Source organism: Hypomesus nipponensis, chromosome 7 (genome assembly GCF_054491055.1).
Source record: "Hypomesus nipponensis isolate SF chromosome 7, ASM5449105v1, whole genome shotgun sequence".
Lineage (NCBI taxonomy): Eukaryota > Metazoa > Chordata > Actinopteri > Osmeriformes > Osmeridae > Hypomesus > Hypomesus nipponensis.
The window spans coordinates 9,724,533-9,746,059 of record NC_140367.1 but is presented as its reverse complement, the minus strand read 5'-3'; the positions used below and the strand labels follow the sequence as shown (position 1 = coordinate 9,746,059).

Here is a 21,527-nt window from a genome sequence, read left to right as displayed (position 1 = left end):
AGGTTGCGATGACACACTAAATCACACGGGACGTCTGCGCGGCGCAGTCGAGGCCAAAACAGCGAGTTCACGAGAGTTTCAACATGATGGATGGAGATGCGGTGACGTGACAGATGAGGGGACGGACTCATCCCGTGAAGGTGGTGGTGATGATGAAGCAGTCGGCGCCTTGGTTGAGCCGCACCGCGCGCAGCGTCTGAGGTCAGCCGTCTTTCATCATGTACGCACCGTCCCCGGGGGGACGGTGCCCCGTTGTGCACCCGTGCAGAGCCAAGAGGCTCCACTGGCGTTCGACGGCATCCAGCAGAGACAACTCACTCACTCAAAAAAATAAGCCACTGATCATTATAATAATGCAAATGTCAAGCTTGCATATAGTTCTTTTATTGGCCATTATTTAAGATTCACAAGCGAAAACCAGGCTTCCCGAGTAGCAGGGGCTGTTTTTTTATGGAATGTTGACGAGCTTGCTTGCTTGCATGCACAAAACAGCTTTACTCCAGTCGTGATCCTTTGGCACGGAGCTGAATCTGACTTGATCTGCAGAGAGGTAACCTTCTCTGGGTCGTCAGTATACAAACGGATAATTTTGTTGGCAAATCATAAATGCTGAGCATAAGCAGCCCGGTTGGCAGATAGATACGTTCTCCACCGGTCTGCATTCTGCGGAGGTCAAAGGTGAAACATGACACTGTGACGGAGAACAGAGCTTCGGTATTACGACAGAAATGAACAATGTTCTCAGCAGATAGGGCCTTATCTCTGGTGTGGACAAATGACCATGAGGTAAGTGGGTAAAGGGGGATAGGGAGGGAAGACAAGAGACTGCATGAGAGGGAGAGAGGGGGTGTTACGGGGACAAAGAGCGAGTGAGCAAGACAGGGAAAAGTTATTGGTCTCTTCTTCACTGCACACAAAGACAAGTAGCAAGTGCTGACATCAGGTGTTGCTAAGGGGGAACTGCAGCTTGGGTAAAACTCCAAAACAAGTGGCCAGTCTTATGTCTGGGGGTCCATCTCAGAAAACAGCCTCAGACGAAACACCCAAAAAAGGTACTTTCAGACACTGGCGGTCACAAAAATAAACTGCTTCTATTATCAGCCCCAATCCTCACATCCCAGACTGACCAGTCCGTTCCACCAAGCCTTCCAAACAACAGCCTCTCCACTCCAGTCCAGTCATACGCCCCGACGTCATGCCCAAAACAAGCCCGCTGCTTACATAACATGGTCAGCTTAGGCTGGTTGACGACTGAGCCGCCAATCCCCTTCATCAAAAGATGCAGATTAAGGACCTCTTTGATCTCTGATGGAGGCAAAAAAAAAGACTTTTGCATGTTGTATTGGCCTAGGTCCTTAAGGATTTCTGACACAAAGGAAATACATCTTAAAAACCAGTAGGAAGCCACTGAAAATGTTCCAGAAGATTTTTTAAAACAAACCAATTAACTATCAAGACAGAAAAGGTCAGCGGGTAATCAAATGTTTTGTGATAGGGCAGTTGGGGGATAGAGCTACCATTCCCTACATTGGGCTTGCTGAAGTCTCCCACTGGAAGACTGAATCATGTCCCTGGTAGCATGACTTCCTGCAACAACAACAAAAAAACTTCCTGTTAAAAACTTCTACCAAATTTGGGGGACTCAAAACCATAAACATCGAAAGTAACATTCCATTAATGAACTGACAGAGAGAGGGTGGAGGGTAACAAATCATTGAGAGAAATGACTTGTAGGAAGACGGACGATTTAAAACGTAATAAAAAAAAGACTTGGACAGTGTTGGATTAAAATGAACATTTCGGCCTGTTGACCACTTATCATCTAGCTTTTAAAAATAGAACAGATTCAGTCTCTCAACAGTGGTCTGCATATAGAACCATTGAATATTTAAAATGTCTTCATCAACATCACCTCACCTTTCAGTGGCAGGAGAGGGGAGATGGAGTGAGAGAGATACTGCAACAGTTTATCACGCTCCTTCTTACTCAAGATTCAAGCATAATAAATACGTATATTACAAATTCATCAACACCCAATGGTCTCAACTGTCCCCCGTCTCAGGTTATAGAATTAACCTGTCGTTGATAACAAATGCTTTTTATGTTGATGGTGTATTAGGATAGATTTATAGGCAGTTTAAAATAGGAGGGACCCTATATTGAAGCTTAGTGGTCTAACATGATGTTGGATATTCAGTGTAAAACTCAGGCCATGTTCCCTCTGCATGTTTGAACATGTCAGAGTCTCCCCCTAGTGGATGATTAGTGAACAGCAGTGATATAAAAGAAACGCGTTTAGGTAGACTGTCTGATCAGTTGTGAAGTTTTATTGATATATTTCAATAAAGAGTATTTTTGTTGACTTTGTAACAGTTTTAAATGGCAGCAAGACAAGAGTAAACGATATGCTGATTTATTTTTTTCATTTTTCAAATGTGTTAAAAGCAACTTAGCGGTAAAAAAGAATGAACAATGTTCATTCTGTTGATACTCTGATTTGTAAGTGTTGATTATAAAATGGATTCATATCATATCATGCAACCTTAGATCTAAAACAAAATCTTGAATTAGTAGGCAATCACTCAACAGTTCATGCACAAAGCCCCTCCATAAAGTAGTCAAATATATCTTTTAGTAATCAATAAATGACCAAGTAGTAGTAATTCACTTGAACACAGTGCAGCTGGCTTGCAAACACTCTTTCAATTATTGCACTACACATCCCATAACTCCCAAAGACTTATTGCTGTATAAAAGGTTAGGTCGGTTACACTTGGCAAGCACATATATATTCTATATACACACAATGGAAAATGCAGCAAAGCGAATAACAAATCATTTAAATTGTGACTACAGCATAGTGCTGCAAAACACACCATCTGTCAACCATGTAGGAAGCATTGTCTAAAACCTGATCCTAAAACAAGAGTCAGGTGGAGTCTATGACGCCATGAGGAGTATCTGACTATGTCCAAAATGGATGTTTTGGCAACATCCAGTTCATGATTCACAATTCTACATTCATAACGAATCCAACTTTGGAGCTTCATTCTTTGATTGTTTCTGACACTGAGGCCAAACGCACAGGAGAGGAGCAACAAGGCTGCCCTCCTCCCTTCAGCTCCATCACACCACCTCTTTGGTATCAACATTAAAATGCTTCAGATATAAAAATGACTAGAAAGGTGTTACTTAAGAGAGACAAAGTCCATCTGTGTCTTTTGGCTTGCGTACAAGGGTAAATAAATACATAGGTAAGCTATCTGCACCCTGATAGTCACATTGATCTCACCTGACTCAAATAGTATTGAAAACAAATACAATTACTTTGAGCTTTTTGATTCAAACCTCCTGGAGTGTCAGCTCTCAGGGGAGCTTTGGAACCGACCCATCTGCTAAGTTGGGCAGCCTAGATCTATCGCGCCCAGATAGATACGCGTTTGAAATCCTTTAAAAAATAGTATTTTGACCCAGGTATCAATTTTTTGGTAATCCTGTCATATCCACTGATACCCATCCTCCACCCCCAGGTGACATTGTGTGTCTGTCGGTACAGCAGGTCCTCTGGCCCGAACGCCCCTCACAGGATCACACAGCTGGAGCCGGCCGGCTCTGGGACACTGAGGAGAGAGGGACGAGGCACTACCTGTCAAACTGCACCGGAAAACCCGGCCAAATTCCCACCGATGACTTGCCTCAAGGATCGGTAGTTTGTTACAGCACCTTGAGGGTGGACCTCGAAGGGACAAACTTTGAGAACAGTAGCGACTCTATGAGACTGCTCCGTTTGGACCCGAGCCCAAGGCATGCCAACTCAGTGGCTACAAAGCCTCGGTTCACTGCTGCTGCCCTCTAACATATTCAATGGAATATTGGGCGTTATTTAATCAGTAACTGATCTGGAGCAAAGACATGTTAACAAGCGAGCATTGGCCTACGCTTCACCTTAATCATCGTCATTACTATATGACATCTATCGGTATCGTACAGAAAACACAGCCACGCGCCGGTTTATAACATATTCCCATCTTGGGTTTCTGCTCTATTGCTCCCGAGGGAGGGGTCTAAAGGTTTGGTCGCGTACCTCTCCACCGGTGCGTCGGCTAGCCTCATCCTCTTGGTGGCGCTGCCCTCTGGCTCTGCCAAGGCAGGATGGGGGCGGCCTGGGGTCTGGGCACGCTCGCTCGCCTCTCCACTGGGCTGGGGGGTTAGAGACAGAGAACGTGCCGGACTGAACGCGTGGAGGATGAGATTGGTGGGAGAGAGACAGAGAGAGAGTCATGTTACACAGAGAGAGTGTGCGGGTGCCTGACCATGTTCCGCTTCCGTCCAGGAGTGACCGGAGGGCCGGGTGTGACAGGTGTGCTCTGCTGGCTGTCTGGGGCTGGGCGGAGAGGCCTCCTCGTCAGCTCGTCTCTCTTATGGACCACCGTGTTCCTGGACTTCAGCTGCCTGCACACACACACACACACACACGCACACACACGCACACACACGCACACACACTTTGACAACATGACTGGAAGTCACCAATATTGTTAACTAAAACAATGTTGACAGCATAACATCACTTCATGTTGACATTATTTATAAAGCAGTTGGACGTATAGACATTTGAGGCCCCTTTTAGGGGGTGAAATGGTCAAATCCAGCCAGACTTAGGCACAACTCCTCATGGAAAATGTTAAAAACAAGACAGAAGGTTTCTGGTAATACTCCTAACTTGTCTGCCCCCCACTCTTCATAATTTCTCGTCAAAGGACACAAAAAGAGCCTCAAAATATCAGAGCGAGCCACTTCCTCTCCCCTCAGCGACACAGACAATCGCTCCGAATTGACTTGCATTCTCTTATTCCCTGTCTCTCGTGACTATTGACCCCGGCCATTGATTTGATACTGCAGAGAGGCACAGTGGACAGACAGTGAATAGGACTGTCTGACTCTCTCTCTTTTTGTATATGTGTATGTCTATAAACAAGTCTGCCAGTCTAGAGTGTCTCTCTCTCAGACTGTGTTTCTAATGATGCCTCTGTCTCTCTCTCTCTGTGTCTGTCTGTCTCTCTCTCTGTCTCTCTCCGTCTGTCTCTCTCCGTCTCTCTCTCTCCGTCTCTCTCTCTCCGTCTCTCTCTCTCTCTCCGTCTCTCTCTCTCCGTCTCTCTCTCTCCGTCTCTCTCTCTCCGTCTCTCTGCCTGTGAGATTCGTCCAGCCTGTCTGTCTCTGTGTGTACACTACGGACCGCCTGACTTCCTGTCCTTTCCCAGAAGGTTCCTCTCTGCTCCGGGTTGGAGGATAGGGACGCACACCTTTTCACCTCGCATCGATCTGTGCACTGACTGAGTCCCCTGGCTTGAAACTCTGTGTGTGTTTAAGAGACAGTGAGGGAGTCAATGAGTGAGCAAGAAAGGGCTCTCCAATGTGCTTTCTAAGACTGTACATTTGTCAAAAATCTCTATATCAGTCATATTTTTCATGGTCAAGATTGGTGCCGATAAACAGACACATCTTTGATTCTTGACCTGACAGCAATAAAATGATATTGAGCAGAAACAGGATATAGTCTTTGCGGAGGAAAACGGAAAGCAAAACGGTTGAATTACCAACTTGGCTTTAGAAAGACCTGTGGTCGAGACACTGCAGAATCAATCCGAATCAATACTTTAAAAGTCAGAAAACCTCAGGTCTGTGGAGAATATGGCGTCCACACACACACACACACACACACACATATATACACGCACACATGTGCCCATACCACATCCAACAGCGCATGCCCTCATCCCCAACCGTGTGAGCCCTGATGACCCCCGTCCCTTCGGCCTGTCCATTCTTCACACCTCCACCCTGGCTAATTACCCTCTCCTCTAGGCTGAGGAGACCAGGAGGGGGGTCCAGCTCAAGACCGGATCCCCTGTGTGGCCTGCACGACAGGGGTGATAAAGTCATTAGTGTGTCCAGGCGGTATGGGCCTGGGCCTAGGAGGAGGACAGGGAGGCCTGGGCGGCCTTGGTGCTTGACCCCCCCGACCCCACCCCTTCAGGGAGGCTGACCTGAGCCCAGCCACTGATGATGCTACTGGGACAGGCTAGGCTGGGGGAGGAGGGGGAGGGGGAGGAGGAGGGATCAATGAAAATGGCAGATAGGTCGTCTACAGTGGGAGGCAGGCTAGGCTAAGTATGAGTGTGTGTGGTTATCCCATGTTTGCGAGAGAACAGCCCCCAAAAGTGTCTCGTCGCCGTGTCAAACAAAAGGTCCCATCTCTTCCAGAGCATTCGTCTGCGTGCGGGTATGGACGTACCCCACAGCGGAGGACAGGCTGCGGTACCAGTCGTTGACGTCCTCCTGGTTGCAGGACATCAGCAGCACCTGGGCCCTGGGGAAGGTCAGCTGGAAGAGGAGGGCAAAGAGAGAGAGAGAGATGAGGAAGAGGGGAGGGCCAGTAGATGGATACAGCATTTAGGGAGAGGTGGGTGGGAGGATGGGGGGTCTTGAGGAGGCTGGAGGAGAGTAGGGGACACAGTCAGGATCAGGATACAGTTGATCAGACACGCGGTGCGTCCCCAACACCCATCCTGCCATCCCGCCGCACCGATCGGTCTCAAAGAACGTCGTCGTTAGCAGACTGTGGCGCTTGTCCTTCTCTTCTTCCTCCCCTCCCTCTCTCGCTCAATCTCAATTTAGTTCTCTCCCTCTCTCTCTCCCTATGGAGTTGTGTGACTTTACCAGGGGAGCTTGAGGAATGCACACATAGCTGAACTTAAAAGTAGCGTCTGTGAGACTGACGGGATTAATCAGTTGGGCTGTGTAAAATAAATAAACAGATGCTCCAGATATCTTAGAATACAGGGAACGGTCGTCGCTTACAACCAATGTACATGACATTCTACCAACCGTCCAGTCTGTATATATGTCATCTTGTGCATGCGGTTCCACAGACAGACTTTCATTCCCTCCTCTTTTAGCTTATTTTCCTGTAATGGCTCTTGTAGGAAGTACAGTCCATGCAGTCAGCCCTGCTCAGCATGCATGTCGAAGCCCACTCTGGAGAGCAGTGGGACTCCTGCAGAGGCACAGTCAGGACACTAGAGGTCAGGCCAAACCCAGCTAGTGCGTTCCTGCGTCAGCGCATCAAGGAGCCAGCGATGCTGTGCTAGTTGCTGTAGTTGTTTACTCCCCTCAACTCTGAAGGCTGGACTTTCTCCGAGGGTTGACAGGACGCAGACCAGGAAGGCAGGCGAATACCAAAAGGCCACAACGCAGTAGGATCTGAATAACAGGCTCGGGGTTTGAGAGGGGAGAAGTGGAAGACAGAAAAGTGACGACATTTAGAGGGAAGTTGTTTTTGTGTTCCAGGTTTGGAGTTTTTTGGGGTATTTTTTTCTGTTCTTTTTTCCGTTCCCCGCTGCAGTAGAGTTCATTTCTCTGACTTCATCCTTTGAGTCAACAGCAATTACCGAGTTCTCATCCACATTAGGGAGACTTTACCCGGAGACCGGCCATATCAAACAAACCAATGGGAGCCGTCCAAGCCCAAACAAGAAGGGGCTTTTAGACCGGTATAATTACCACAGGAAACCCATTAGAGAGGATCAGAATTAGGCCTTCAACATATTAAATGACCTTTCACATTTACCTGCGGCCATAGCCTGACAGGAAGACGGTCTGGACGCCAAGTGATGACATATCGATAATTTTTCAGCTTTGTTTGGTGAGATCTGTCTTTGTTTTTTTATGTCAAACGTCGTGCACTCCTGGTACAAAAGTAATGGTTTGTAAAGGGGCATGCCGTGTGCTGGAGGGGCGATTCTCTCGCGCGTTGTATGAAAGGGATTAAGATTTCAAATGTACCGTCATCAAAAGTATTATCTAATTAGAGAGTTCAGCGAACGAGAGTTGAGTTGGGTGGGGTTGGGTGGGCGAGTGAATAGAGCGGTGCGTGATATTAGGGGGCTGGCCACTTGGGGGGGGGGGGGGGGGGGGGGGAGAGTGGTGGTTTGATTTATGCACAAATAGATTCCACTTCTATGGCGTCGCGGTAATTAGGGATTTGTCAGGAAATCTGACCCTCTTAGGTAGAAATTACTTTGTATAATAAGGACGGCGGAGCACGAAGGCTCCTCGCCGCACATAATTTAGCTTGATTATTTATACATCAAAGGGAATCTGTCACGGATGCGGAATAATATTCAAGTAGTGAGGGGATATTAGAGGAGAGTAGCGCAGGCAAAGCAGTAGACAGGGAGAGGGAGAGGAGCACCGAGCGAGCGAGGGGAGGAGAGAAAAAAGAAAGGAGAGAGAGGGTGAAAGACAAGGAGAGGGAAAAAGAGGGGACACTCCAAAGACGAGAAGCGTTTTCCCCTCCAAACAGGCGTGAGAAAAAGCCGGGACATTTTCATAAAAGCTCCCCCCCCCCCCCCTCCTAAAAAAAAAAAAACTTTGCATATAGATTGCCATGGCATTTACTTCTGTCAAATTTAATTTGGCTTTAATTCTTCATGGTGGGGATGAGGAGGGCCCAGGAGTGCTGACAGCCCTTTTCCTCTCCTCCAGGTTATGGAGGGCTGGGATCAATAATGTGTCCTTATGAGGCATTACCAGTAATGCTATTGAGTTTGCATTTGGGGCCTCGGTGGGATAAGGGGCTAATGAAATGCCAGTGCTGCCATTAGATAACGCAGGGCAGCCCGGCAGGGACGACCAACAGGCTGGAGGAAGATGTATTTACAGGAGGGGGAGGAAGAGATGGATCTCCAGCCTAATCTGATCCAGCACACCAAGACATCCTCACGCCGTCCCTCAGCGGGGAGAGACCCGCTGTCCCCGCACACACACACACACACACACACACACGCACACAGATACACGCACACACAGATACACGCACACAGATACACACACACACACACAGAGATACACACACACACACAGACACACACACGCACACACCTGGATAAACACATACCGATACTCAAACAGAGATAAACACACACACCTGTATAAACCCCCACACACACACAGACAGACAGACAGACAGACAGAAACACCACCCACTACACACACAGGACTCACTCATCTCCACCCGCCCCGGTTCATCTCCGTCGGCGCCGGTCGTCTCGTCAGTCACATGACGGTGGTGTGGAGGGACTCATAACCATAATATCATAACAATCCACACCCCCCTGAACTGATTAAAGCCTGTGGGCTTGGTCGCAGCGAGACATCAATGAGGCTCGTCAATAGGACGATGCTGTGATGTGCACGTGGGCCTCCTGCTTTACCTGCAACACGGCGGGAAAAAGGAAGCCTGGCATGAAAGCGTGTTGTACTATAAAAGCAAACACCACGGCCTTGATAACCTCACATGAAAAGGCCCTAATAAGACTTTGAACGAGCGACCAAGTCATCACAGTGTGCTGGTGGGGCAGACGGCGGCGGGCTGGCATCATAGGGAACATGCTAGTCTGGGAACATGAAGGCGGCTCTTTGAGAGGCACCATCAGTCCAAATGAATATTGATAAAGGAGCTGAAGACTCGCGGCAGTAAACGGTTCGGTTACTGGGCTCAATGACGCGCGACGCGTTTGCTTTGAATGTTTCATGACAAGCAGCTACATCATTTAGACGCGATTTGTCACACAGCAGCTGTACCCGGACCTGGGAGAGGGATCAAGCAGCGACGAGACACATTAAAAGTTGAAGTTCTGGATGTTTCTATGAGACTGTTTTTTTCCCTTTTTTTTCTTCTTCTCTTCTTGCTAATTAGGAGAAAGGGAGGGAGGAGGGGAAAAGGGGTCTCTTCTGACAAGCTGGGGGGAGAAAAAATATGACATGTTCATTTCGCAGGCAACCTCAGTGGTGGAGTCATTGCGGTGTGTGGGAGCAGGTTCATGTTCTGGAAGTTTGCCACTGTGCACAAAGCGAGATAAATCAAGTCAATGTACGTCAAAAAAATGGAATTAAATTGTGTGCTTCTTTGGCTATGGCTGTCTATTTCGACCGTATATTTACTCAAGCAAATCACAGAACAGATGCGAACCCACCTGGCACCACAAACTACTCTTAACCGTTAGCGAGAGGAGTTTTTGTGGTCTAGTCGCATTCCCTCACTGAATTTGTGGTCCTGTGACCCGACGGATAAACAAACCCAGCATATCCGACCGCAAACCTCTACAAAAACCACAACTATTTGGGGAACCACATTAGGAAAAGCACTGCTTGGGCTTCATATTATCCCACTTCACCGAGCCTCATCGACTACATTACCCAGCTATCCCTTCCATCCCTCCCCTTCTCAGCTAAAGACCCCCACCTCCGCCCCCTAAGGGGGGAGTCCACTCACGCTGAGCAGGCCTCCTTGGCTCTTGGTGTGGCCGAACACCTTGTCCACGGTGCACTCTGCCAGAGGGTAGGCGCGCTGGCAGGAGAACTTGTCTCCGTGGGTGGGGTGGAGCTTGTTGCAGGGCTTGGCCTGGAGCAGCACGTCCGAGAACAGGAAGAACATCTTGGGCTTGGCCTCGGCCCCTTTGGGGGGCACCGTCCTGAGCCAGCCCTCTCGGATGTACCACCTCCCTGCCGGAGGGGAGAGGGGAGAGGGAGGGAAAGACAGACAGACAGAGACAGACAGACAGACAGAGATACAGACACACAGAGAGAGAGAGAGAGAGAGAGAGAGGGAGGGAAAGATGGGAGAGGATCAGAAAGCTTCCATGGTTCAAGCCTTATAATCATCAAAAGGAAGTTAATAGATGACGGCAGAGACTCGAGAGACACAAAGGCCAACCTGAAGAAGGGGACTGGAAAGCGGAATAATGGCGAGGGAGAGGTAATAAAGAGAGAGAGAGAGAGGGAGGGAGAGACAGACAGAGAGAGAGAGAGAGAGAGAGAGGGAGAAATTAGCCGTGGAGAAACAGAGGGGAAAAAGGCAAGTAGAGGATTGGTACAAAGTCAAATCTCATCTCGGGACTGAGTGGCAGGCGTGAGATGGCCTCTTAACTGAGCAGTTGACATTTGAATAGATCAGATTCATTTCAGGCCCAGTCCTGTTCTTTAATTTCCCTTGCCCCCGGTGGTCTATGCAGTTTGGGATAAAAACACCATTGGTTGAATGTGGGATCGTGAGCGGCTCCTTGTCGTTAAGTGCCATCCCTCCAGGGTGCCTTGTATGAATTTAAATCTCACTCAGCCCAAGGATGCAAAGTTCCCTCCTGCAATGCATACTGAGTCATGTATTTAACCCCCCCCCAACAGGTTCCACTTCTTCATAAATAGCCATAAATGTAAGTCCCGCATGCCCTGTACATTGCTTTGGATGAAAGCAACCGCTAAATGAATACATGTAATCGTAAATACAGAAGCAAACTCTTGATAGAGGGACACAGCGGGACTCTCAGGTGTTGAGATTTGGGCACGGCGATCGCCTTTCCTCTCTGCCGATGACAGCACTTCTGCTGGGTAGGCTCGTACGAAGTCGCAGGCTTGGAGAATGCCAACGGATATAGCCAGCCTTTTGGGGTCTGGATGTCTGCAATGAGACAGCCGGCATGGTGCGTGCTCTCGGTTGAGAGCCTGCTAAAGTGGTCGTCATTATCTGCACGTATAATTTCGGTGTAATTGTCACGTTGGATCTGCCACATCCACACACAATCTATGGCCCAGAAGGGTAAACAGACCCCCCCCCCCCCCCACCGCCATCCAGCCAGCAAGGGCACTTTGAGCAGCACCTGGTTCAAAAGCAGCGAAGTGGCATCGCCACCACCTCGCGGCACCTAACGTCCCCCCTGTCAAAGAGCACCTTTGCTCTGCTACAAAGACCTGCGTGTGTCCCGGGGGGGGGGGGGGGTGGCAGCCACCCGGCAGGGTTGGGACAGGTGCCAAAGGTTGGACTACAAAGGACCCCCCCGGGTCCCCCTCCTGTGTCCAGATCAGTGACATGAAAGGGGAAAGGGCAAGGAGGGTAGAAGGGGGGGGCCGGTGGGGGGGGCCGGTGACGGACGTCAATGCTGTTTGTTTGGAGAGGGGCTTTTTTGTCCGAAGGCCTTTCATCTATCATCCATTATGAATATGGCTATGGACGGGGTTCTTTGAATCTAAAATTCCAGAGTGTTCCGTGGTGAGCAAACAGCCCGGGCGTGATGGCCGACCGAGGACGGCAGAGGCAGTCTGAGGGGGCAGTGTTGGCCCGCGTGATGAGCCAGGAGAGCGCTTCATCAGTGTCATTCTCACTCCACCTCAGTCTACAGTACATCTCTTATCCCTTATCTCTCTCCCTCCCTCATCTCACTGTCTCCTCTCCACCTCTTTCACAACAACCCCCCCCCCCCCCCCCCCCCCTCTCCCAGAAACTTGTCTTGGACGAGAGGAGGCTGGCGTTTCAGTCCGTCTCGGCCCCGGCAGCAGCAGCCCACACCAGTGGCCTCCGAGGAAACAGCCAGACTGTCTGCCGTATCGATGTCCCATTGATCCAGGCTTCGCGTCTCAGAAATCGGCCCCCTTATCTCCTACAGAGCTACTTAATATGGCTGAGGGGCCCTGGCACTTCTCATCTTAAGAAGAAGAAGAAGAGGGGGGGGGGGGGAGTAGGCCTTTTCTTTTTACCCACGTTAGAAGGAGGAAGAGTGGTGACAGGGTGGGGAGGTAGGGGACTAGGGGGGGGTGGGCGCTGGCTCTCTTGAAGGAAGAGGGGGTGTAAGAGGGGCTGGCTCTCTTGAAGTTCCTCAGATGGGATCGGCACCTCATTGGGTGAAAGGGAGCTCGGCGGAGGGGCCGAGGGCTCGGGGGCGGGAGGAGGCTTCTGAATCTTCCCACGTCCACCTCAGCCGGTGTGGGCCGAGCCCTGCGCTCGCCCCGTACTCATCGCCGTCCTCCAAGCCACCTTTGAGTGCGTGAGTGGGTTTACACACACGCACACACACAGAGACAGAAAAGTGTGCGTGGCATAAAGGCCTGCCTGCTTGTGTACACACACACACACACACACACACACACACACACATAGGAGAGAGAGACACACGCAAGCACCCGTTTCCCTTTTCATCTGCCGGCCCGGCAGGATGAGGCTGGGCTCTAATTGGACCTGGGGGAAATTGGCAGGGCGAGCCCAGCACGAGGAGGGCCGTCTCACTGTTGTTCCACACGTGGGCATCTCTCCAGAGACCCGTGAGACTGAGCGGAGGACAAACCAAAAGAGAGAGAGAGAGAAAGGGAGAGGCAGGAAGAAAGGGCCATCGCTCCACAAGTAGAGAGGGACAGAAGGATATGGAGACAAGAGAGGAAAAAGGACGTGGGAATATGAAAGTGAGGGAAGCAGAGGGGGGGGGGGGGAGGGGTGCTTCCTTCTCACCAATTAGAGGAGAGACTCTTCCCTGTGATACGTCAGGGTCCGTTTTTGATGTGCGGGTTAGAACCTGGTTTATTCATCCTCCCCGACATTTGGATTCGAAAAGCGTCCCAAACCAAACTTCTTTACAACCAGACTTCCACTAATTTCGAAGTTTATCAGCCCTCCCTCCTACCACCTTCCTAAGTGTCCCAGTAGACGAGAGTGAGCGAGGGGGGGGGGGGGGAGAGGAAGGAAGAGAGGTATTCCTCAGAACAGATAAAAGGAATAGTTGATCAGAAGCACTAACCTGGAGCCTGCACCTTGGTCTTCCGCCCCTTCAGCAGTTTCTGCACACGCCTCAGCTGCAGGTGGTTCTCATGGCTGCGGGCGTTGTCCTGGATACGCTGGGACACCTCCGAGACCGCCTTCACTGCCCCTGCAGCGGATGTGTGCGTTTGAGTGAGTGAGACAGCGAGCGTGTGTGTGTGTGTGACTTTAGTGTGAAAGAGGGACTGAGTTGTGTTGGGAGTATTTGTGAACGCGTGTGGACACAGTACAGAGCCGAGGCATTGAACTGCCTGAATACACTATCCAGCCCGCCCTACCACCCCTCACTTCACTCGACACTACACAAACACACACACTGGTTCATGTGGAGGAGGAAAGTGGATGGGGACGCTTCCTCTGGGGGATTCACATACACACACACACACACACATCCCGTCACTACCCACAAGTAGCCACGGTCTTTTCATCCGTCATTGCACATCCATCCATCCATCAAGCACAAAAAGACTCGATGTGTCGAGGAACGCCACACTAAAACATGCCAAGTCAGTCGGCTCCTCGCTAGTTGGGGTGCGCGACAACAGAATGTGCAGGCGGGACGTGATGAAGGAGCCCACGCAGAGGTTCGTCCTGCGTCGCAGGTTCAGTCAGTGTTCCCACAATCCTCCTCGGCGCTTGATTACATCATCATCAGCCCCCCTCGGAGTCCTGACCCCCGGTGTGTGAATTAAAACATCCAAACACTCCTGATTGGCCTGGATCTGCAGCCCGGAGGAGGACTGGGGTGTGTCTCGCGCATGTGTGAGTGTGTGTACGAGGCATTGCCTTGTGGACGGCCACGTTAATTAGGGGGCTTCTCGTGTGCGCCACAGGGGCCTCTGCAACTCTCAACGCAAGGGCCCCATGCGCACACACGCTCCCCAGTGGCTAATTGCATGCAAACATTGACATCCCCCCCCATCTCCATAATATGCAGCGCTCAACTGGTTAAATAAACCCGTTCTCTTTGAAATGCTGTCCTTCAAGAGATTTTTTTCCACACGTAACTATAGCGTCCGTGGGTCTATGTGAGCCATCTTTATCCCTTTGCTATTGTTTAGATACACAAGTATTCACCATTTTGCTATCTTTTTTTCTGTCCGTTTATTAGTAAAAGAATGCAATGAACAACTCAAACACATTTTTATAGCTTGCTAGCAACGACGTCGAAACTTCTGTTGAGCTATGGAAGAGGAGATTAAATATTACAGCTGATTGCTTAGCAGATCAGATCTTAACTAAAAGTGATATTTGTAGTCTGGTAATAGCCTTCCTGTAATACTCCACTACGAGACAGTGGCCTTGTTGATTCCCAGACTCTGCTACTAACTTACCCTAGAACAAAAACACACAAATCAATAATTCTAGACACAGTCTTCCAATTATGCTGTGCGAGTCATAATAATTGCGGCAGACGTTTACATCGTTAACACATCCAAAATAACAACAAACAGATGGATTCTCATTTCGAGCTCAGCTTTCTGCTCTGGTTTTTTGAGCTGCGTCGCGGTTCAGTCCATGAACATGATGCTGGGGGCGATTCCTCTGCGATAAAATAATCACAGCCTAATTGGCTCGCTTATCTTCGCAACAGCTACAATGTAAACCAAACAAAGCATCTGCGTGGAGATGGCTTGTAAGCATTCTGAGGATTTTCATTGCCTCCATCTATAAAAACAACAACCGCCTAATTGCAGCGCAATCCAACACTGCGATGTCCGACGCATTAATAATACAGCAGAGATTTAAAGTCTTAAACTCGTCCATCAAGTATGTTTATGTATGATTTAGCTATAGGAGTGTGGCGGCGTTAACTTCCTGAAGTGAATTGGAGAGTGAGTGGGGGGTATTTCCGGATACTTTTGGTGTGGATGCAGTGTGCATACCGCCGTTGTTCGAGGCCCTGTACAGACCACAGACTGGCTGATGAAAGCCCTTGAAGTACTGCAATTACGACAATTAAAACCACGCCGCTCCACGCTAAAAACGCAGACATACTGGGGAGAGAATTGGGAACGAAAGTGAGAGAACAAACAGACAAAGAAAGAAAGCCAAACAAAAACACAGAGGAACACAACAAGAGAAGCCAACAAACAACAACTAAGCCTCTTGTGATTCTCGCTGCTAGTTTGCTTAATCAGATACAATGTGATTTGTCTGGGGTTTCTTTTAAATAATTCCCTTTACAATACAACAGGGCTACGTACGGAAAGTTTTTTTTTTCTTCTTCCCATTTTGTATTTTTTTTTTGCTTTCTCTCCCTCTTCTCTTTCCCCCCTCATAAAAAGCTGAGGAGTTTAAAAAAGACACACTAATGAGGCGGAAGAGGCGATGGAGTAGCGCATTTGGATATGTACCTTCATCTTAGAGTCAGGCGCTGTTTTAATTTGTAAGCAAAAGCAGCACGCAACCAATGAGATTTTAATTGATACACATAAATAATTCCTTGTGTACATTTGAGCTTAAGACGGATTTGCTGTTTATTTGACGATCAAAATTAGTCATTATCGTGGCTTCTGTTGATGTTGGAAAGTTTTATTTATTAATATCGTTCCGCGTTTAATATCCTCAGATCTGGTCCCAGTTAATTACGTCAAAATCCACATCAAGAAACGTCGACACGCGTCGAGCTTTGCCGCGCTTTCATCCTCCCCACGCCAACTTGTGCCGTGACAATCCCAACAAACGGGCAGCGATAGAATGAGGAACAGTTGGAACATTCTTTGTTGCTCAAATGAAGTTAATGAGCGTCGTCTTTCGCAGTGACAATGCTCGGCAAATATGTGCGCGCGCCTAAGCGTTCACTTCCTTCCTTCCTGAAGAGAAGTGGCCTTCATATGCCTGCGTTCTTCATCCTACCTGTCGTTGGGGTACAAAGGAGAGCGTGGGACATGCAGCAGCACGCGAGCAAAAAGGCTCGGTGGCTAGCGTCGAGGAACCCTGTGATCATCCCCCACGCTGTAACATACCACTTGTTGTTCAGTTCCTGAAGACTGACAAAGTGGAACAGTCCTGACAAAACTGTGATGGGGAAAAGTGGGACTTCAAAACCAGGGTTGACAGCACGCTTCCCAAGTCTTCACACATCCTAGTCTGCGCTGACGAGTAGAACTTACGACAATAAAGGCTCGGGAAACGATGGCGGGTTAATCCATAAATAATTTCCTTGAAAGGTACGGCACAGCAGTGGTTATTCAGCGAGTCCGCACATCAAGGAAGACGGAGACAGACTTACTTGAAAGCTGTTGGAACTCTGGGTTGTCTGGACTGGTGTTCTCTGTCAAGTCCCGTAAGAAATGCTTGTACCTACGAAAAAGACGGGCGGGGGGGAAAAAAGAAAACAAACAAGGTCAGTGCATACTCGCGCGTCTAAATATAAACCCACAGAGAGGCAGAGACGTAAAACAACAGTAAACAACGCAAAGGCGGTGTTAGCAAGTCGGACGGGCCTTGTCATTGCCATGCAACATTATTCATACATTCAGACAGCCGTGGAAGCGCACAGCTCACCTGGGGCTGCTCTCTGTCAACCCGCTCCACACAACTAAGACCTATCCTGTCAGGGAGCTAGGCAGCTAAAGAAAGAACATCGAGAAGAACTGGAAAGACAGACCTCTGAATGTCCCAAATGGAAGCCACAGCGTCAAACCGCACCACAGACATATGAAAGCGTGGAGCGATTTTTGGATGACGCTTGAGGCCGAAGGAGCTGCCGCCCAAAAGTTCAGAGGGTGTCGTTTTTTCTGTCAAGAAAACGAAGTGGGAGGTGACAGAATGGTGAAATACAGCTTTACTCCAGTTCCCCTTAGACAGATTGCCCTCTAGGCCAAATTAAATATGGATTATTGCTGTATCCAAAGAGAGTGGTTATAAATGGCAGGCTAGATCAGGGGTTCTAATCACACAGGAAATGATCCTTCATCAGGAGGTGAAACCAGAACAGAAAGAAAAAAGGACATTTCGGGGTGGGCTATTTATTTTCACTGGGGCCAATAGAAAAGATGAGCTTGGTTAACTATAATCAAACGCACTCTCGGGGGCATCAAAGGGCTCCCCTTCATCATGAAGCACTCGAAAAATGTTCAATCTCGATAAGGCTTCCCAGGCCTGATCACAAGCCCTCATCATTGCAAATATCACCTCACTTTCTCTCCCTCTTGAGCTGAGGGGATGAAATGTTCATAACGTTCTCCAGGGATGAGAGAACGTTCTCCAGGGATGAGAGAACCCCCCCCCCCCCTCCGGAACATTTTGACATCCGGGTCAAACTCCCAGGTCTGACACTTCAACTAATATTGAAACTTTTTACAAAGTCAGAAGAATATAGAAATAATCGCTTGCGTACCATCTGTTTGTTTGTGGTGTTTCAAACGGCCTCTCCGCACGTCTGCAGGTGCAGCGCCCGCGTCAACGCTACCTGCACTCTAAAAGGCGCCTCGCCCCGCTGTGCGCCATTTCCATTTCACATGCTAGACTTTTGAATCCCCCCGAGGGCGAGAAGTTGAGCTTAAGTACTTCGATTCCCAGGGTGCTCAGCAGAGCCGTGACTCACGGAGCTCTCTAATTGGTGGAGTGCCAGGAGGGAAACAATGCCACCGCCTCGGGTCTCTGGCAGCCGGATGGAAGTGGAAATACCACCGGCGGCCAAGACCATGGCACCCGTCACTCGCAACAGCCAGTGGTGTGCATGTGTGGGTGTGTATTCGCATGCGTGTGCATAAGTGACTGGATGTCCACGTGCGTCTTTCAGGCGACGCGTGTTGGTGACTGGAGTGGGCTACTGTGTATAGGTCTGTGCATTCACATGTGTGTAAGCAAGTGACTGTGTGTGTGTGTGAGAGAGGTTGTATGTGTACGAAAGAGCGAGCGACTGAGTGAAGGCACTGTGTCTTTGAGTGACTCTGCTTCTGAGGATGTTTAAGGAAGGCTGAGACTACAAGGCCAACCGAGAGAGAGAGAGAGAGAGAGAGAGAGAGAGAGAGAGAGAGAGAGAGAGAGAGAGAGAGAGAGAGAGAGAGAGAGAGAGAGAGAGAGAGAGAGAGAGAGAGAGAGAGAGAGAGAGAGAGAGAGAGAGAGAGAGAGAGAGAGAGAGAGAGAGAGAGAGAGAGAGAGAGAGAGAGAGAGAGAGAGAGAGAGAGAGAGAGAGAGAGAGAGAGAGAGAGAGAGAGAGAGAGAGAGCGAGAGAGAGAGAGAGCAGAAGAGAAGGTGAAGGTTCCAATTTAGCTTCTCTCTCTCTCATCTCATCTCTCCTTTCTTTTTGTTTTTGTTTCAGAGAAAGCAGAGATGAGTCGTGCTTCCAAGCTGAAAGGGGGGGGAGGTGTGTTTTTTCTTTATGCAGGCTAGCAAACGTGGGATCAACAGAAGATATCATGTTGGGTGCTCAGACAGTCAGAAGCTCTGGCATTGAGCCTGTTCATTATGTGAGCTGAAAATCCATCTTGTCTGTTCTACCTGACTGAAAACAAAACGAAAAACTAAAGATCCCGTCACATCTGCTAAAGCTGGCTTGTGACAAAGTGGGGTCACAAGCAGCAACAAAACAAAAAAAACAAACACACAACAACAACAACAACAACAAACGACAAACGACTCAAGACTGAAAGCGCTGTGCCTCCATTTCAGAATCCGCATGACTCCAAGTCATGTCGATGGCCGACGGCTACGCAGCAAAAATAGAGACCTTCCCCTGAAAAACCATATGAAATCCGATGGGAAAGGGCACCATATGTGCTGCCCGATCCATTTGTGGTGCATTAAGGTAACATGGGGATGTTGGCCATCTCCTTTCCCTCCTCCCCTCTCTAATCCTCATCGAATAAAAAGTAGTTGTCGAGAATGCCGGCGTTCTCAGAAATCTTTACCCCCTATCCCCCCCCCCCCCACACACACACACACACACACGGGGAGGGGGCAAAGTGACCTTGGGAAGTGCATTGACAGTCGACATTGATTTCCTGTGTGTCTGTCTCCCCTCCTCGCTCCGTCTCTCAGTCAGAGGCCCACTCTTTGTGCAGTCTGGGCTTGTTTTCAGAGACACACAGGTGCCAGGGAGGCCATTAGCCGGTGCTAGCGGGCCGACCGCCGCGCTCCACTCCTATGGCGTCTGGCTTTGTAGCGGTGCGGGAAGAGCGAGCGATGGCGAGGAGGGAGTGTGTGTGTCGGTGGATACAAAAATCGGAACGCTGACTTTGAACCTTGCGCGCCTGTTCTGTGCTATGGGGCGGATGGGTGACGATATGTCCACAACGTGTAGGTGTGTGTGTGTACAGGCTAGTGCTACACTGCAGTTTATTGAAGCTGCGCAAGATGCACTTGACTTCCAAGGCTGACAAGGGATTTGAAGAAAAGATTGACGAGAAGAAATGAAGATCCAGAGAGCAGATCGTCAGAGAAGACAACCAGGAGGGGAGAATGTGTTGTGTATCAACTACTGCCAAGCTGCCTGCGCTACAACTACAAAGTTTGCACACTGCAAGTCTTTGGAAGGAGGGTGGGTGGGGGGGGGGGGGGGGGGGGGACGCCGTTGTAGCCTATAACTCATTAGCAATGAAAGGGAATCCGAACAAGTTCCAATTAAGCCTCCTTCAATTAAGAGACGCTTAAAAGGAGAAATAATTCCACTTCTTTTTCTTCTTGTCTCGTCTTGTAATAACAAATACATTACAGGCATTATCAGCGACGGATGCCCTCGTCCTTATTAGGGAGGGGTGCAGGAAATCTAATTAAAGGCACGGCGTAACAAAAAGGGGCGCACTCCTAATGAGCATGATGACGGCACATTCCAAATAATGTAAACGGAACTCGCTCGTTTAGCCGCCCTGTCCCGCTCATTAGCGGCAAAGCAAAGAGAAGATAACGAGACAATAACGTAATCGGAGCCATATTTATAACAGTTCAGATATTCTAATGAAGGAAGAATGCGGCGCCGGGAAGCATGCGAGCTGGCCTAGTTATGGGATGCGGCCCGCCGCAGACCGCTAATTCCTTTGTAATATGCAGATGATATGCGTGGTGCTTTCCTCCCTGCGCCTCTCTCTCTCTCCCCCGATAGACACGTTGGGTCATTCGGGCACTTACACACATGTCAGTAAAAAAAAAAAAGAAGAGAGGGAGGAAATATCTGTCTAATTATTTTGCTTTAAATACGTGCATTAAGTATTCAAATTCCTAATTAAGAGACAACAGGCGCTGTCAGGCTCCGGCATGGGTTAGTGAACACGGCAGAGTCCTGTGCATAATTACTTCACTTTAATAGCTTCAAAAGAACGAGGAATGCATACCCATAGAACTGACTGTGAGGCAACGAGAAGGAGATACTGTACTCGTTCTACAAACTTCCGCAATTAAAATGTAATACGAAATAACTGTAACGGGTGCCTTATCTTCCTCTAGAAGAGGGAGAGAAGGAGGAGGGGGTAGTAAAAAAGGATTATTTGACGAACGAGAATGTAACTATAGTTTTTAAGGCACTTTTGCTGCTACAAAAGTACTGGTGCTGTCATTCTTAGACTCTATTGAGTCAACTTCTAATCCAAGTTTGAATTTGCAACTGGTTGTAAAAGTTCTCTCCTTTGGACAAAGACATGTTGCATGATAGAAAAACCTTTTGTTGAAATATCTGAACCAATCCTGATGAGAAGTGGTGCACGCACCTTTGGGGCAAACACTCTACGTTCTAAAAATGACCATACAATTGGTGTTGGACACAGCTGCCGTCCACTGTTCCTGAGTTACTTCAGTGCTTATAGGCCAATATGAACCTTTGGTATAGTTTTTCACTTTTCCAATTCTGAACATTGCCATGTTCAAATGTCCTGACATTTCAATTTCCAGGTCTTCCTCGACCATGGGTAACCTGAATAATATTACAAAACAGGTACAAACC

The 21,527-nt window shown here is 48.9% G+C and overlaps 1 protein-coding gene across 1 annotated transcript in view; it reads right to left on the bottom strand.

The window, feature by feature from the left end:
* Window positions 1-2,321: 2,321 nt before the first annotated feature.
* Window positions 2,322-21,527, bottom strand: part of arhgef39 (Rho guanine nucleotide exchange factor (GEF) 39) — a 29,049-nt gene continuing 9,843 nt past the window's right edge. Inside the window, exons 6-12 of the mRNA XM_084700955.1 lie at window positions 16,878-16,948; window positions 13,623-13,751; window positions 10,337-10,566; window positions 6,296-6,384; window positions 4,314-4,452; window positions 4,085-4,200; window positions 2,322-3,620 (exon numbers count right to left, since the gene is read on the bottom strand). Coding sequence (XP_084557081.1) covers window positions 3,581-3,620; window positions 4,085-4,200; window positions 4,314-4,452; window positions 6,296-6,384; window positions 10,337-10,566; window positions 13,623-13,751; window positions 16,878-16,948 — 814 coding nt within the window. The 3' untranslated portion in view covers window positions 2,322-3,580. The remainder of the gene's footprint in view (window positions 3,621-4,084; window positions 4,201-4,313; window positions 4,453-6,295; window positions 6,385-10,336; window positions 10,567-13,622; window positions 13,752-16,877; window positions 16,949-21,527) is intronic.